General features: G+C 50.1%; 1 protein-coding gene across 2 annotated transcripts; it reads right to left on the reverse strand.

Moving 5' to 3' along the window:
• Positions 1-649: 649 nt before the first annotated feature.
• On the reverse strand, positions 650-18,808 carry RPRD1B (regulation of nuclear pre-mRNA domain containing 1B). Of its 2 annotated transcripts, none has more exons than XM_030503532.1 (7): positions 18,542-18,805; positions 17,239-17,368; positions 16,043-16,176; positions 13,978-14,090; positions 12,218-12,344; positions 11,486-11,661; positions 650-3,110 (listed from the first exon to the last, which is right to left on the reverse strand). In XM_030503532.1, the coding sequence occupies exons 1-7, from the start codon at positions 18,690-18,692 to the stop codon at positions 2,961-2,963; spliced, it is 981 nt and encodes a 326-aa protein (XP_030359392.1). In that variant the 5' UTR covers positions 18,693-18,805; the 3' UTR covers positions 650-2,960. The 2 variants fall into 2 exon arrangements, with proteins under 2 accessions (XP_030359392.1, XP_030359393.1); XM_030503533.1 differs by lacking the exon at positions 650-3,110 and adding an exon at positions 3,787-4,528 and having other exon boundaries at positions 18,542-18,808.
• Positions 18,809-18,861: the final 53 nt, after the last annotated feature.

Here is an 18,861-nt window from a genome sequence, read left to right on the forward strand (position 1 = left end):
TTTCCAGGACCACAGAAGACACCACGGAGAGACGCACCTTTCAGCATGGCCATCCAGCAGCTACAGCTCAAACATCCTGCCCGTGCCTGCCCAAACCCCCACACAGCCCCGGGAGGGACCAGCGCAGCCGCTGGTTTCGGTCCTGGCTCTTGCTGCTCTGCAGGTCCCCATCCTGCCAGGGCTGGCCTTACACACAGACCAGTGAGAGGAGCGGTGAGAGCCAGCCAGGCACCGGCAGCAGACAGGGCAGCTTTTGGCCGGTGCTTGTCCCTTCCCACAAAGAGACAAGACCCTAAACCTCACGATGTGTTACCAGTGCCTGCACTGATCCATTTCAGCAGCCTTTGGTAAACCTCCTGCTAATGGCACCATGTGGAGCCCCTGCGGAGCACACACGTAAAGAAACAACCTTCCACCTCCCGTTGCCTCCCAGCAGCCTGCTCAGTTCGGCTTTTGTACTTTTGCCAGGAGTCATTATTCACATGTGCCCCATATAACCTAAATTCATTACTCCTGAACTCAGCAGCCGCTCCGCCGGCGATGGGACTGTCCATGGCAGCTCCAGGGACCCTCCACGTCTCCAACCGCCCCAGATCCGAGGGCAAACCCCGAGCAACGCCTGTGGGTGGAAAAAGTCAAAGCACCACTCTTCAAGGACACCCTCTTTATTCAAAAATAGATATCTATGAGACATTTCAGAATATACTGCCGCCACGAAGGGCAGCCTATACGTCTAAATTAATTCCTAAATCGATTCATATACAGATTTAAGCTTTTGTTAAAAAACAAAAACAAGACACGCCTTGGGGGAATCTGTTTAACCTTGAGGCTGTCACCAGCTCACCAGAGGCCCTTTGCCCAAAAAGTAAAATAAAATTAAAACCCACGAGACTTCATTTAAATTAAGCAAAATAAACCACACACATGTATTGGGGGAAAGAAAGCAAAACATTTCGATGAAACCCAAGAGCCACCCAGCTCCCACAGACCTGCCCAGAAGGAGCCCGCGGTGCCAGCGCCTCTGCCATTGTTTGATGACAGCTTTTTTGTCGTCACTGATACACATTCAATCAACAGCCAAAGTAATTCTTGGATCAAACAGCCCCGGGGCAGCGCCGGGAGCCGGGCTGAGGCGCTGGGCAGGGCTCTTGAGGTTTGCGCGTTTGTTTCTTCCTTTTTGGCAAGAGCAGAGGATGCCCTGTGCTTTATCTACATCAGTTTGGGCCACGGGGGCTACACAATCACACGGACTCACCGAGGGAACAGTCCTGTCACTGGAGAACTCCCTGTAAACTGAAGAGAAAAACCACATTTCTGGGCTGGGCCACGCGGGACAAGGAGACTGAAGGACAAAGGGTCAGGAGGGAAAGGACGTGAGCTTCTGAACAGCTTCCTGACCAGCAAACGCTGCAGCACTCGTTTAACTGAGCGCCGAGTGGGCTACGAACACCCTGTGAAAGAAACTAAGGAGGATGCAGGACAGCTTTGCATTTCCACAGGGTTCCTCTCCCCTCTTTGAGGACAGGGAGGTGCAGACGCAGCCTCACCTCAGCCTCTGCCACCAAACCTGTGCTCCCAGGTCCAGCGTCGCCAGAAACTCAGAAGGTTTTATAGAGGTTCCCTAGTGAGAGGTGCTAAACTGCAACAGAAGCGTTATCCAGACTGGAAGAGAATGGTTATCCAGATTGGAATGGTTTTCAGTGATCAGAGTCCACCTTGTCAGGCCTAACGCACAAGCTGAACTGGAACGCCAGCCACGGCACGAAGCCATCAGCCAGCAACAGAATGGAATTAAGTGTTTTAAATTTGCCTCTTCTCTTCTCTTTTTTTTTTCTTTTTTACTTCTCCTGATTATAAAACTCAACCCACGATAATCTGTGACACAAAATTAAGTACATCCTTTAAGTACATCCTTCTAATATCTACACGCAGGGACATGGTACATGTGCATACAGGGTATGTGCATATATATGGGTCTATGTTCTATATAAATAAATATTTATACCACATTTAACTTCTGTGCATCAAACAACTTCACTAAAGCTATGGAGAGAATTCATAGAATAGTATTTTCAACGCAGCCACCCCAAGAGTCGATCAGCTGCTGGTCACAGGGACACCAGCAGCCACAATACACCCTTCCAGCCTCTCCGCTGGTTAAACCAAAGCTTTGGGACCATCACATTTTGTGTAATGAAGAGGAAAAATGTGGTATAAATCTAGGGCAGCTAGAACAGAACTTCCTTCCCCTCTCACTGAGGCAATACCCAGCTCTGCGCTGCTCAGCAGTGTAAGTTTTGAAGCTATCTCTAATTCACAAAGAAAAGCTGCTCATTTTTGTTGCCTGTGGTGAGCTTCAATTTATGTACAAGCCAAACAGGAAGGATCTTCACCTCAGTCCCACAACACCGCGAGGAACTGCAGGTTTAATAACATTTCTCTGTACCACTGCTCGGCAGAAGCCGCCTCTTCCCGTGGTGCAGCACGTGCACCCGTCCCTGGCAGCCCATCAGCCACTCCTGCTCCAGAGACCAGGCTCAAACCCAGCAAAACCAGGCCAGACTCCTCCAGAAACAATAGGATACCTCTACAGAGGAGAAGTGTGATGGGGTCAACTTTCCTTGCAAACATCCCAGGTACATATGTACATGATTCACATGACTTTTGGGGGGTAACGAGTGCTAAGAGCAAACAGCAACTAAGGAGTATGGAAAAATATGGGAAAAGTTTGCCTAGATGGGACTGTCCCCACTCGCTGGGGAGCTCACAAAGCCTCGCTCTTCGTCCTCCCCTCAGCGTGGGCCAGTGTACACAGAGAGGGGGGGGAGCACGAGCAGCCAGGGGGCAAAGCAGGGTCTGCAGGTTCCTTCCCACTGGAGATCTCGGCGGGCTGGATTTCCAGTCTACACCAGTCTTCTCACTTCTGCTGGTACTATTGGAAACTGGGGACACCGTTTGTTCTAGTCTGTTGAGAACAGGTCACCAGCAGACGGCAGAGGTGCCAGCCCCCCCGTGACATTGGGCAGCAGTGACAGATCGGGAAGGCTCTGGATGTGGGATTTCAGCTCCTTGCGGACCTGGGTCACCCGAGCAAGCTTCTGTTTATATTCCTGAGGGAGAGAGACAAGAGAATGGAGATTAAGCACAGGCCCATTAACAGTGCTTCTAGCTACGCCACCAGTATTTTCCAGGTCAGGATTCCGAGGGAAGGTGGTGGGGCATTGGCTCTCAGAGCAACCACTGGCATGACCACAGACCCTGCCATCGGCAGCCAGATCCACAGCCTGCCCACAGGCTTTGGCACCCCCAAACCACAGATCCAGTGTCACCGGAACAGCAGCTGTGTAAACCACCCCCACACCTCACCCACACCCTGGTACGGTACTGGAAGGGTCACTGCAGAGCTGCTCTGCTCTGGATCCCTCCCCAGGCTCCTGGGACACTGACGGGGTGCTCCTCAGGTACAGCCCGGCTGCCACGGGCAGCAGGCTCAGGTACACCACATACTGCTGTTACCGTGCTGCTCGAATGCTCTTTTTCTGCCAAGCCTCATCTATTTTGACTATTTAGATAACCCAATTTTCCCTTTCCGGTCATTAAATCAAGCCCAAGTTTGGTTGTGAAATGGGGTCTCCCCTATAAGTTGTCAGACAACTCATATTAGCAACCCCAGCAGCTTACCATGACACTGGCATGTCAGCAAATACTGAAACACATGTATGATCACTACATGTAAACCAGAAAGACTCATCCACACTGGACTGAAACCAAGCAAAATGCAGAGACCAAAGTTTTCAGAATTTTATTATAAAGAGGAAAACCAGTAAGTTAAAACCCCTGAAGAGGAAACCTGCAAGTGGGTTTTCCACAAATGAGGCCTGGACTGAGCATTAAAAATCCAGCAAGAAATGTCTGTGCAGCTTCAGAAACCCCTGTGATCCAAGAGACACAGCTAACAGTGACTAGTATCTTGTAATGAGGAGACAGAGGAAGAGTTTGAACCCTGAAACTGAAGGAATGAATTGTACCTTGGTGAGTTCTGGCTAAGGCCATTTCAGAGCAGATCCATGTTACCTGATGCAGAAGCTCAATTAAAGATTGATTTTTAGGTAACTTTGAAAGTTTTGTGATTCTAAGCATTTATGTAACGGTCACAAAAGACAGTTTTTAATTAAAAGACAGCTGTTTAAGTAATAAAACCCCAGTATCACACCATGTATTTTGGAATGCTCCCATCTCTACCCATGGCCTATTTCCTACAGCACCTCCAGAATGCAGGAAAGAATGAGCTTAAAAATCCCAGACAAAAGAGGCTTCCATAGAGTCTGCTGTAATATTCACTCACTTTTCATTTCTTAATTACTTGACAAAGAGAAGAGCAGTTTATCTTTGAAGATCAAACAAAACAAGGCACACATTTAATCACAACATCTTTCTGAAGCATTTACAGCTTTAATCCAGCCTTTCTGACCTTCGCGGTGACGGAAAAGTCTCTTCACCTTCTCCAAATATCAAAGCGCAGCAGTTCCTGCAGGGTTACAAGTAAGGAGTTTACACTCGCTGTGTTTCATGACTTTGAATTAGAACAGTGAGAGCACAGGCAGCCTCCACAACTCACATACCCCTACACCACAACTCACATACCCACAACAGCTACAGAAATAGTCTGTAAATTCCCTGCCAGCACCAAGTAGGGATGTCCTGTAACAGCCTGTTTCGAACTTAAATCCTTTTATGAGGCTCAGTGAGTTAACTCACCATCACAACCAAACACTTCTGTGATGTGCACAGGATATGGTCAAGTTCAAACAAAGCTCTACCAGCTTTGCAAACCCAAGTGCACTGTTCTGAGGCTGGAGGAGGGCAACAACAAAACCAGCTCAGGAGAAGGCGCACCCCTTCATTTAGGACTGTGAGGATTTGATTTAATGGAAGACAAAGAACCAGAATCAAACTAACGACGCCCGACCGCACCATTTTGGGAAATACTTCAACAGGGAGAGAAGTCACGAAAGTCACATTATGAAGACAGAACGAAAACAGGAAATCACCCCACATTTTTAAGCATGAATAGAGGGTGAGAGCAGGTAAAGAGGCAAGCCAGGGCAGAGCTGCATTCCGACACCTTCCAGGAGAATGGGGAAGCCAGCGGTGGGGAAAAAGCAGGCTGGTAACAGGGGTGCTCTGCTCGATGTGGGGCAGGGAGACAGCAGAGCACCAGCTCCTGCACGCATGGGATAGAGACAGCAAAAATATTTATTGTATTATTGTATTCCAAGTGCTCACAGAGAGGAGGTGGAAGAGGCTGGATCAGAGACCCCAGAAGACTGTCTCAGAAGAAGGCAGTAAATTAACAAGCCGTAGTTCAGGACTGTCAGGGAGTGATGAATATCAAGCCAGGAAAGAAAGGGCAGCACTTCCTCAAGAATGCCAGTGTCAGGAGTGAGTAGCTGCAGATTGGTTTTGCTGCAGAAGAACTGGAAAAGGAGCAACAACCCCCAAACCACTAAAGCGTCTGGCTCAGAAAATGTCACTGAATTCAGGAATGGGAATGATGTTCTAAGGGAGTAACCCAGGAACTAAGATTTCCTAGAAGAGATGAGTCCTTACTGGACAGCTTGGATACACAACACAGACAGCTCTGCATGCTTAACACTTTCCATCTGCTCTGGTACTGAAACGTTGTGTGATTTGTGGCAGAGCTCTTGAGGACACCAGAGCCCACTGCCAGGGCCAGGCAGCACCGACCGTGCTGGAGCCCCACCACACAGCACGCAGCAAGGGAAGGGTCTGAACATTGGGCATCAGGGCAGAGCCTGCAGACCACCCGACCCTTCTGGGCAGCTGCTCCTACCAGCAGGGAATCCTGAAGTTCCGCTGCAACACAGAAGCAGCACCTACCAGGAGGTGCAACCCTTTGTACAAGGCCTGTTCGTTTGTATTTGCCATCTGCACTACTCACTAACACACCTCAGCTCCTCTCAGGAACAGGCAGAAGAAGAGACACATAACCCTCTCCCAGGCTCAAGGGCTTTCCTTTTTCCAGCTGTGGTCATATTCTGCCACCACGGACTCTGGAAGCAGGTTTTTCATGGGAATCCACGTTCTTCACGTAGCCCATGACATGCTCTGAAACTGCAGATTGCAGATCCCTGCGTAAGGCCCCTCTGTTGTATAAAGCTGAAAGAATATGAAGTGCACTTGAAAGAAGCGGCTGCCTCCCGTGATCCTGTCTGCGCCCTGTCTCCAGCTGATGGCCTTGCTGAAGGTAGGCTTTCATTCAGATTAATAGTATTTGGATGCTATTTGCTTCTATTAGACAAAATAACAAGCTCTTTGCTGTAAGCAGGAGTTCGAGGATGATACAGAAATACTCTGGCACTGTGCCACATGAATGCTTTTGCTAATCAACATTCCCTTCCCGTATGCAGCATCCTACATCCATAGCGGCCAAGTGACAGACCCTGAGTCCTCGAAACAAATGCAAAATCAGAATTAAACCCCACTGAACGAATCTGACAGCGTTTCATTCACAGGAAGCTTTGCTTGAACCTTGTAAAACTGACTAATGGACATGACAGGGAATTCCTTCCGCATGACTCGGCTCACCTTGTCCAGTTACACAGCACAGACTTCATCTTATTTTAGCTTAGAATTTGCCCTGGACACTTCCATTCCTGTGCCAGGTCAGGCAGCAACATGTCATAACTCATCACAGGAACCACATCAACTGAAAACCAGCTGGTTGGGTGTTAATGAGGATCTAGAAAGTGAAGAGGAAGAGCAGCCGGTCCGTCTGCTTTCCTGTGCTGTAAATGAGCCGGATGTATGAACGGGAAAAGACCTCACAAGCTAGGGAAAACACACACCAGAGGCTCAACAGAGATGGGAAAAGAGAAGAGAGTGAAGTTAGAGCGTAAAGAGGGATATCTGCTCATGTAAAATTTCTATTTAAAACCATGAAATACACAGCTCTGCTACAGCAGCTGGCTTGGCTACTCCTCAGCTTTCGCTGCTTGCCTCAGCCTGAAGTACTTCTCATAGGCACTCATTAAAACATGTCAAATAAGAACGTCCCAGTGACAGGGTATTTATAAGAAATGACCAATGTGAAGAGAGTTGGGAAACGATTACCAAAAATGAGAAGCTGTGTAAAGCAGAGCCACGACCCGCTCAGTGAGAGCATGAACTGCTGCCTGGCTCCCACAGCTCCCTCCTGCTACCCACATGCATGTGAAATACCATCAGTTTCCTTTCCTGGCAGAAAAACTAAAACTTCACCTCTTGATCCCTGCATAAACCACTGAAATGAACATACCAGAGCCCAAGAATTCTTGAGAGGAAAGCAGCAGCCACAAAGGCATCCAACAGTGACATGCACCAAAAACTGAAGCGGTGGAAGCAACCCAGCAATAAATTGCACATTAACCCCCTGAACTACACCGTATTTCAAGAAGACGTGCGGGGCCCAGCAAAGGCAGCTCAGTGAGACTGCACTTCATCCTGCAGAGATGCACCCTCAGAGGCCTCGCAAATTCCTATGGGCACGGCTTTAACACCTTAGTAAAGGTGCCCTGAAGCCAGGAATATTAAAAGGCCCCAAGATGTGAAGGCTCCCAGCAGGATTCCAAGTCACAACCTGTAAGGTGCAGCCAACAATCAGAACATGTCCCCTAACCTGGATCTCGGATACAGCATGTTCTCCATGTCTGTCCACATCTGCACACACACGGCACAGCTGTGTACACACCCCCCGACACACTGCACTACACAGAGCAAACTGTACACACTGCAGTGTGTTCCTCATCTCACCTTTTACAAAGGCAGATCCAGAAGGTATTTGGGGGACACGGGGAAGATCTCTCCAGCACTGACTGCAAACCAAAAGCACATTCCTCTCTATTTTACTTTTTTCCTCTTCTCGCCACCAGATGAAAATAACCCTCCCCAGATTTTCTGTCATCACTGGTTGTTTCAGATAGAGCTTCCACACCATTTGCCCTTTTCCAGCTCTACTTTCACATGGTGGTTCTGGTCCCATCTATTTCACTGACTTCCTTTTGCAGTCACCTGGTACACGGACATGGGAATGCTCTCCCGGGGGTCTCCCCCTGCATTTCCTGGGTTTTTCCTCTTGCCTGCCGTGCATTCAGGAAGAGCACACAGAGGGCTTCGATAGACAGTCCTTCCCCTGGAAGCTCTGCAGACCCAGTGCTGAAGGACAAAACCCTCCCCGGCTGGTTGTACCCTGAAACAGGGGCAGCCATGGCCAAAAATAGCCCAAATCAGAGAATTGCCACTGGCAGGTAGATACCCGTGTGGGATGGGAGGCCACCTCTCCTCATCCTTATGAACACCACTCCTAGTTCCTACGCCGGCCTGCAAAGGGATTTTATTTCCCAACACCTGCTATTATAGGAGCCTCTGACGCTGCCCAGGCCATGGAAGATCACGCAGCAGCTGCCCGAGATGAAGCACCATTTGAACAGAAATCAGTGTTCTGAACAGGCCCCACCAGACCCTTCAGTGAGTTAGCCTAAGGAATAGTTACCCTTAAAAATATGCCCTGTCACAGGTTCAGCATCAGCTTTGGTCCTGCTGCTTTTGCTGACTGCCAGAATTAAAGGAATTCTGCCTTCTCCTTTTAGACTACAACCACATTCTCCCAGTCTCACCCCTGGCCCCCAGATAAAGCAATCCCAGTTATTACACTTTCCATTGCTGCCCTAAAAGCAGAGTTTGTCCATGTCATGATCTTCAGGCATGTGCCACCTCTCTCCCTTCAGGTTTCCAGGGCTTCCCAGCACTATGCTGTTTCAACCCTTACTCACACCCATCTGTATCCATGCTGAAGTGCAGCTCACTGTCCAACAGCACCTTTCTCAGCAGCATCCCTCAACTGAAGAGCTTTTCTCTGTGTCCCGGGGTTGCAGCATTATCCCACTAGACACACAGACACTGAGTTTATGTGTTTTGAGAATCTGCTGTGTCGAGGGACAGCATTAACAGGATTAGTAAACAACTGCAGCTCTTTAGACTGCAAAAGCTGCTTTTCAAAAGACACAGATTAGCTACTTCCATTGTTATCACAATGAAAGACTGCTTTGTGAGTAAATAAAGTACAAAAAATACCCAGGGATCTCCAAATGAGACATTTCCATATCTTAAAATAAAGCCCTGAGCCACGTTACTGACAGAAACCTCTCTCCCTAGGCAGAGCCTTGGCTGGACTAGGACAGCCGAGTGAACAAGCCACCTGCTACCCAGAAAAGCCACCTCAGCTCGGAGCCAGGGAACTTACTGCACAAGAGGAAAACTCACAGTCAGGAGCAGCAGAGATTCTGAAGAGATCCCTCAGGAGAGCGAAGCACACACTGAGAAGATGTGCAAAATTACGTTGGCTTAAGCTGTTTCCTTATTTCAGTCTTTGCCTGAGTAAATGGTTTGTTTTTTAACACGTTCTTAATTGCCACAAGAATTCCAGCTCCTTCTCATAAAACACTTCTCAGCGCTACAAAGGACAAGTTGGGCTTATCAATAACGGTATGTGCTGCCAGCACATCAAAGACCCAAACAAAACTGATAAGCAGATAGAGCCTGTCATATCTGTAACCCACATCTTCCTCCATTTATTAACCCTCTACAAGCCAAGAACAAGGCAATGCTTTCACCAGGCAACAGCCCTCAGCCGGGATTTGACAGGAACATGAATTATGCCTTTATGTCAAGCAGGAGAGTGGCACTTCCTGTGACTCATTTGAGATTTCTACAGCACTAAGGCCACCTTGGTTTGGCAGCTTGACAAAGATGCCAGCCTAAACGGGTATTTAATCAGATCCAGATAGTTAATCAGATCATTCTTTAGTTCTCAACCTGGTAAAGCACGTGTTCACACCAAACAGCGCGCCAGCAGCCTGTCCTGCTGCCATCAGCGGGTTATTCCTGTTGACAAAGTAGCTCAGCCTTTTCGGGATGACATTCCTGCCTCTGCCACTTACAATTTTCAAATAACACTCCTTCCCAAAAGGACATTTTCCAAAACAAACCCCAACACAATTGTCACAACATTTCAGCAAGTGCATTAGAAATTTTAATTCAGCATTGTCATGATGAATGTCTAAATTTCACACTCTCAAACTGACTCAAATTTATGGCTTGCTCTGGGCTTTTCAAACACTGCTCTGCAGCTCTCTGCTGCCTATTCCTGCCTTTTTGAAAGAGTAAACAGCAATATATCTGCTATTTATAGATTTATACATATATTCATGTTTCTACTAGACATGTGCCCTCCTTTCAGCAAGGAGAAAAACCCTGACCTAACACCACACTCTATATTCTGCTAATAAACCAGGTGCCAAACAAGATTTGGGTTCAGACATCTTCCATACCCATGTCTGAAAGTGCCTTTAATGACTCAGTCACTGCACAGATGCTCCGCCCAAGGAAATTCAGGCTAAACCAGCCAAGAGAGTCACTAACTACCCACTCCAATCCCGAATGCGGAGTCAGCACCTGCCTGCCTGATTTGGAAAATCCATGGCTCTGGAAAAGCAGCATGTTCACAGTCACAAGACACTGAGGAACTCCAGTACAAACACACACAGCGAGGAAAACACTCAGAACGAAACCTGCCCCAGAACAAGCTGCGGGGCTGCCAGGGGACGAGGTCTGTCATGGCAGCAAACAGCCTGCGCCTGCCACAGCGAGGCTGTCCCCTGCAGCAGCTCCCGTCCCAGCCAGCACCAGCTGCTCCCGGGAACCAGCCACCGACAGCGCCGAGGAAGCCCCCAATGTGCCCCCAAGGGGCAGTTCAGCAGATGGCAGTGACACAGCCACGGGCAATAGCTCAGCCTCCACGCCAGTCCCAAGGTGCTCAGAGAACTTCACCGACAAAGAAAAGCAGACAAATGGCTGGTGCTGGGGGGTGCAGCTGGGGCTCAGGCCCCCGCAGCGTGTGCCCATTCACAGCACCCTGTTCGAGGGAGCCACGGCTGGAAACACGAGTCACCCCCTTTCTGCATCAGCCCACAGTCCATCACAAGCTGCTGTTAAAGGATGGATACCAGGTCTTGTTTGAACTCCATCCCCTTATCAAGTAGGGGCTGGGAAGGCAGATGAGGGGCACCCACCAAGACAACAACCAATAATAATAATAATAAAAAGATAATTATGGCAAAGAGAGGTTGATTTTTTGGAAATGGGGATTTCATAAAAAGGATGGGGTAAGTCTGAAGAAACTGTTAGGTGAGCCTATCTTTAACAAGAACGGAGTTCTGGACCTTCCATGTCCACCTGTATTAAACCTACTAGACTGAATGTCAGAACAGATTTGCCTTCTCCAGATTCGTTTCACCCCTTTCTCAGCCCTGTTTCACTCCACATGGAAAGATAACACCCAGAATCATCTCCCTTGAGATGAGAAACACCCAGATCAGGAGTCAAGTGGGAGCATCGGCCTGTTGGCACTGGTGCCATCAGTACTCACTTCCAGCTTCTTCTCCTTCTCCGTGAGGACATCCTTCTGGTTCTGGGTGTACTCGATGAGCATGCGGGCGAGCTGGCGCCGGTCCTCCAGCTCGGCAGCCAGGCGGCCGTTGTACTCGGCCAGCAGCAGACACGCCTCGTCCACCGTCTTCGACAGGCGCTCAGCTGCCTCCTTGTCTGCAGGCACAAGCGCCAGGGCAGTTAGAGACAAAGTGTAAAACCTTCTGGCTTGGACACTGCCACACGCACAGACACGTCTCGTTTATAAACACCCTGCGGGCTTGGCAGGGAAATAGGAGTTCTTATCACAGGGGATACACAGGAAACAGGCAGGACCAACAGCCCGAGAGCAGTGGATGTAGACAGCAACCTGACTGACCACATTTATCCTTGCAGAGATGTTACTAACAGGGCACAGGGAGGGGAGCAGATCTATGAATTCAGCCCCTCTGACCAGGTTAATTACACTACACCATCAGGCTGTACTTTGGGCTAACCACACCAGGTGGGGCTCACATTTCGTCATAGCAGGCACTTTGAAATTCCTCTTTTCTCTGAGGAACTCCTGATGCATTGGTACAAGCAAACATGAACTGCACACTGCTCTGCACAGCTGGACACTGCAAGAGTATATGATAAAGGACTGAATAAGTGACAGCTCCTTATATAAACAAAAAACCACTTTGATTTCTAAGTTCTTGCACCCGGAATCATTCACCTGCCAGTTTCATACCTGTTATCTTCTCCAGTAACGAAACATCCTGAACTTCCTGAGGCAGGGAGGCAATTTTCTGCCGCACGGTGGCATCTCCTGACGCTGCGTTTTCCAGGTCTTGCAGGGCTTTGATCAAGTCCTCGGTCTAGGGGACAAGTTGGCCAACATGAAAACCAGGAGCCGCTAACGCCGCGCCCTGGGGATGTGGCCACTGCATCCCAGGTCACCCACCTCCGGGAGCAACCACTTTGGGAATATTTACTTCAAGTAACTTCGAAACTGTTGCTTCCAAACACAGGGAGTATTCGCCAAGTTCACAACATCCCAGTGCTTAGGAACTTACGTGGAATTACAGTAGGATCATCTTTTTCAAGACTCTGAGTGAGAAATCTCTCATTCCAACAAAGTGGTCACTGAAGTCAAAGCTGAAGTACCTGGCCACACATCAGCCTTGTGTGCTGCACCAGCTGGAGCTCCCGGCTGAGCAACCTGATGCTTTCTCTCAGACCAGCAGGAGCTACATCACTGTTTTGTTCTGCTCCAAAGGTGCATTCTGACACAGCAAAACCAACCCAAACTAACCCAAACTCGTATCAGCCCAAACTGCGTCAGGTTTCCATGCTCAGAAGATTTAGCATTTAGTGCCTGCTCACCTGCCATGAGCTCTGATGCCACAACAGCTATCTCTGAAGCAAACTCTGTCTTGCCCTGACTGCAGCTACCCTGGACCCCACTGGACCCCTCCACGTCACCCCTCAGGCGGGTTTAGTGCACTGAGGAAAAATGTGTCACCTTCAATGAACATACTCAGAACATAACCTGATGTGGATGAGCACAGCCTCGGGAGAGCTCCTGACTCACCACACCTCCTCCCTGCTCGGAAAACAAAACAAGGGAGGAAAGAGACTCCCTGAGCAGGAGAACGAAGTGCCCTTGTCCTTGAAACGGGACCCCCAGCCCTGCGAACACCCCCACTGATGTTTAAAGCAGATCTCAACAGTTTGAAACTAATAAAAACCCCAAAAACAATAGATACTTTTTATCTGAAAAACATGGAAGTCCATAGCTAACATTTACTGCTTCTTTGCAAATTGCTGATGGTTTCCAACAGCAACAAAGACAATGCTTATCATCAAGAGAAACCATACGCTGTGAGGCTTGTGGAGGTAAAAACAACAAACCCCCTCACTTATTTCCTTGACAACTGTTATTTATTGTTATTTTCCAGTGTTTAGTTGCCAGATGGATGGTGTGTTTTCTCAGCCTGTTCAAATACACAAAGCTTTAACATATGCTTATTTTTTAGCCCCAAGTGGGGTCAGAATGACCCTCTATTTCATTCTGATTCTTTCCACACCACTGACATCAGCCTCAAACCAAATTCCTCGGAACTGCTTTTCCTAATCTATTAACAGTTGGGCTTTTTACTAGCTCATGGAAAGAGATGTCCTACAAAAAATAATCAAGTTTTAGCCCTGGTACAACTCTGGGTTTGAGAGATCACACGCTGATCTTATAAAGAACTTAAAAGACAGTCTGATCTTCCAGCAGTCCTCTGGGACTCTTTACTGGCAGTGACCCAGAGCTTGCTTCAGCCTCCTGAACGCACCCAGAGCAGCACCACACTCCAACACGGAGAAGAGTCTGTTCCATTTCCCACGGACTTCAACCCCGGCTGAAGCTCGCAGGAGCAGGGCCCTTGGTGGCAGCCCCACCTTGTGGCTGCACCACAGGAGGTGGCTTTGGGAACTGCGCCCACCCACAACCCGGCCACGTACCAGCAGCGGCCCAGCGCTGGGGTCTTGGGGCGAGTAGCTCCCGGGGTAATCATCATCTTCCTCCTCCTGTATTTGCTGAAAAGTCCGTTTCAAAGACTTCTTCTCCTCTGCAACTAAAGACACACACAAGCAACTCATTTGGATGCTGGACCTACCCACCTCAACCGTCTCTGCTCCAAAACCATGGTAGGAGATGCTCTGATGGTTAATCCTCTCTACAGAGAGGGATGGCCACAGGTGGCCTCTAACATTGGCATTGTATTCCAAACACTCAAATGCAAAACAGCAATAAAGGTTGATTTTGACACACACACACTGAACTGACAAGGAGGCATCAACAGTCACACTCATGGAAAGGTCTGAGCTGTTTTCTCATGTAAGGGATACCACATCAGGATCTCCGATTACCCAGACAAGAACTTAAGTTTCTCACCAAGTGAAGTCCTGCACACAGCAGTTCTTAAAACATTTGTACCTCTTCATTCTGTTTTCCACAGGGAAAGGTCTGTTACCCTCAGAAGGGTTTGATTCTGTGTAAATGTTTTTAAGTTGCAAAGGTAACAGTAGCAGTGCTGGTTGATGCCAAAGGGAAGAGAACATGGAGCAAGGGGAGGCTGTCAATTCCCCAGGAAATCCCTGCCTGCTGCTTGGACACACAGTATCATTTGTTTAGATTACACCTTAAACACTTGTGAAACACGTATGTGGGTACCTTAAATTAACAGTTTCAAATCCTCAGTTACTCAGTTCAACAGGAATTCAGGCAGGTAAACCCTGCCCGTTCATGACAAGCAGGCTCCTGTGCACTGCAGCCCGGCCACAGGGAAACCCCAGCACCAGCTACCGGGTGCAGACAAGAACAACTTCCCTCTCTCGGAGCAGAGACCCCCCCAGTGCTGGTACAGAGCAGGCAACCCGCTGGCCAGGTCCGCTGGTCTCCAGCTCAAGCCGAAGGCCTCAGCTGTGGGCTGCTGAAGCAGCACCCACCAGTAGCTGCCTGAAGCAGCATGTGAAAACCCGCAAAGCTGCAGCCATAGGTGTATGTCTTCACACGCACGTCTCATGCTAATGCTCACCTTCACATTCATTCTGTATTAATTACCATCTCCAGTGGACACATCTGCCTTTTTGACCGCATCAGAACAGCCCAAGGGCACTTCAGTGGTGCCTGAGCCAACTCTCACAAGGTATCACACCTCCACGGGGAGCACAGCAAAACGTGGTCAAAGCAGCAATGTGGTTCCGGCTAATCTGAAGACACTGACACTTCCTTCAGCTGCAGAGTAGCCAAACACCCCCTTGAGCAGAACACTCGATTTTCAGTGACCCTCCCATAGGTTATTCATCCTACCCCTCCCTCTCTTCACTACAGCCCTGCCAGTTAAACCCTTTCAGACAAGAAGCAGGATCTGCCACAGCCATATAAAAGTACAGTAAATGCAAGAAGCTTCTGCTCAGTCCCTCCCATCTGTCTCATGCAGCAATAAGGTTCCAACCACAATTTATAACGATGCTAAATGATGCAAAGGTCTTGTCTTCCCCAGCTGACGTCAGCGAGCAGCCCAGCTCCTGGGCATACATTCCAGCCTTCAGTTATTAAAAAGTCCTTGACGAATCAAAATATAGTAACTGCACAAAATAAACCAGGATGAGAATGAAAGCACCAACAATACTGAATAACCCATTATAACGTCCCAGCCGACCACTGCCAGAGGCAGAGTGGGACACTTCCAACCCTCGAGGCGGACGCAGCAGTTCCCTGCACCCCCCTTACCTGTGCTCACACCAAAGGGCAGCCCTGGAGCAGCGTGGCTGCAGGAGCAGCAGCAGGATCACCTGCAGCTCAACCTCCTGCCAGCCACACGTCACAAGCAACACATCTGCAAACTGGAACTGCGGGTTTAAGGAAAATCAGCCTCCTCTGAAGCCAATCCTGAGCATTCCCCATGGGCAGCTCTGGCAGCAGCTCAGCTGCAGGAGCCCTGAGCTCCATTCCTCGCAGGACATCCAGTGAGCATGCACCAGTGTAAAACCAGAGCGCACAACAAAAGCAACACACATTTACCTTTCGTCTGGGGGCTATTGGAGTCTTCCATCGACAGCTTCAGCTGCTGTATGAACTCACTGCCATACACACTCCTCTCCTGCCAGATGTTAAGCAATCGTTCCAAGGGCTTTTTGCAGCCCTCATCTGCTTCCCTGTTCAAAGATTAGAAAATAATTATAATTCAACTGAAAAACATTCTTTATGTTTGAGGAGAGCATCTTCTAAAGCAGCAGCTGCGCCCGCTGCAATAGCTGCACGTTTGGAGAGAATCTCCCATATTGTCTGAGACAACCTGCGCAAAACACATTCGTGGCTGATTTTCCCCTTTCCCTGGAACCAAAGATTGCCTGAGGGCGCCCCACATTCCCACCCAGAGCAAGGGCACGGAAAGTATTGAAGGAAGAACTTGCCATCATTCAGAATTCGCACAAAGGGTTAAAAACCACCCCCAAGTTGACACGTTTACAATCCAGAGTATTAACTTTAAACAGTTGTTTCAGTCACTAACATCCCAATTAAAAGCAGGTTGTTTGGCTCATTAGGCACTTAAATGCAGCCATACAGCACACTCACCCAGAAAGCACACCACTAAACACCCCAACACGGGGCTGTTTAGCTGAGATAATGGGAATTATTGTGCCATTTAGAGACCATCTTAGCTACAGCACAGTCCATTTCTGACAGGATGGATGCCGCATCGCTGCTTCCCTTTTAGGCATCAACTTCTTCCTTCCTCTAGCGAGGAGACCAATGAGCAGATAACACACAACAGTACAAAAAGAAACTGCTCAAACCAGATGACTGAGGAGAATCCAGTGACCCAAAACCCCGGCTCCTTCCGAGCCTCCTGACAGCGGGGAGAGCCATTCGCTACGTGGCTTCAACACACACCTGCAGCTGCTGAGGTTGGGTGCCCAGAGCAGGCCTGCAGGAGCCTGTGGTGACGAAGCACACTGAGCTGCACGCGGGGGCCAGCGGGGAAGCTCTCAGGGGCTGACTCACACCCAGAGTTTGCCCCAAGAGCAACATTAACACTAAACAGCTCCTAGCCATGGAGCAGTGAGAATCCAACCTCCACTACAGAGGGCACCCGCAGCCCTGAGACTGAAACACAGCAACAGGACAGCAAAATCCGACTGAAATAAACTCTGATTAACAGGAAAGCATTATCTCTGGAAAGGACAGATGAAGAAACACAGAATCCAGCAACATACCTGGCAACGTGAGAAAAAGCATCCACAAGAACAGACTCGAATTCCCTGGTAAATTCAGGGCCTTTCCTCTTACTGTTCTGGATGACATCGTTTGCCAAGTACAGGAAAGTGAGTTTCCTACTCGATTTTGCTGGGAAAGGGAAAAAAAGAAGGAAGGGGGCGGGGAAGAGAGAGTTTGTGTTCGTTTTTCACTCTTTCAACCAGACTCATTGACAGGGCTTGCAAAGTTGCTGAAAGCTTTTCAGCCTAAAACCAAAGTTCAAAATATCTCCACGTTCCCAAAGCAAATCCCAGGCCTTGAAGTCAAGTGGTTCTTGATCCCCTTATTTCTGCCTGGGGTTTTTTCTGAGGAAAGCTGTGTAAGAAATAACTTTCACACATAATTAAAACGAGCTGCTTTAACCCACCAGCGAGTTCACAGAACAATGGACTTTTTCATTAATTAACTTCAGGGGAAAAATCTCGGTATAGAAGCACTTAATTCAGAGCAGAGTGCGACTGTCGGAGAAAGCTGTTGTGGAGACTCAGCTATTTTCCAGGCAAGGGTGCGCTAAGGCAATGCGACGTTTCCTCCATGTCCCAGAACTTTTCCCACCCTGGCAGCGGTTTGTGCTTCCTGCGGCCAGAACCGGTGGGAGAAGCCGTTCTCCGGAGCGCACCAGCCACCCGCGAGGCAGAGAACAAAAGGCTCGCCTGCGCTGCGGCCCGAGCTCCGCGCTCGCAGCAGCTCGCTCAATGTGCTGTAGCTGGTGACGATCGCGCAGAGGCTGCTCCAGGGCTTCCTACAGGGAAGGAGCTGCCCCGGGGGCTGCCGCTGCTGCCGCCCGGGTGGGGACGGCGCCTGCCCCTGGGCCCTGGCTCCAGCACGGGCCCCGACCACCCCGTGCCCCCGCTGGGGAACACACTGAGAGGTCACCAGCGGTTACCGCTAGTTAAGTGAGTCTGCCAGGGACAGAGCACAAAACGCTGCTGGGCGATGCTGCTACACGGGCTTCCCACATTCCCGCATCACCCCTGCCTTGCCTTACCCCGGATCCCGCAGCGCTATAACGGGTAACACGAGCCCAAAGGCCCCACGCAAAGCAAGCGGCGCTGCCCGCGGAGCACGGCCCCGCGGAGCACGGCCCCTCGGCACGGCGGGGCCCGGCCCCGCTCCGCTCCGCCGCTGCGGAACCCGCGCTCCCGGCCCCGCGGCTCTTCCAACTCGGCGCCATGAGCAGCCGCACCGGGCTCGAACCGGGCCCCGGCCCCGCACCCCCCCCCCCCGCCCCGCGGGCAGAACCGGCGCCGGGCCCGCGCGCACCTTTGCGGAGCTCCCGGTGCCAGACGGAGACGATGGGCGCCGCGTGCTTGCGGTGGTGGATGAGCCACAGCGAGAGCGTCTGCACGCTCTGCTGCGAGTTGCTGAGCTCCGACAGCTTCTTCTCCAGCGCCGACTCCGAGAACGAGGACATGGCCGGCCCCGGCCGCCCGCCCGCCGCCCGTCCGCACAAGATGGCGGCCCGGCCCCTCACCCCGCCGACGGCGGGTCGAAGGGCAGCATCCTACGGATCGCCGGAGGGGAGCGGCGCGGCCCGCGCGAGCGGCGGAGGGGGGGGTTATGTGTACGGCGCATGCACAGCC

The sequence above is a fragment of the Strigops habroptila genome, chromosome 13 (assembly GCF_004027225.2).
Source record: "Strigops habroptila isolate Jane chromosome 13, bStrHab1.2.pri, whole genome shotgun sequence".
Taxonomy (NCBI): domain Eukaryota; kingdom Metazoa; phylum Chordata; class Aves; order Psittaciformes; family Psittacidae; genus Strigops; species Strigops habroptila.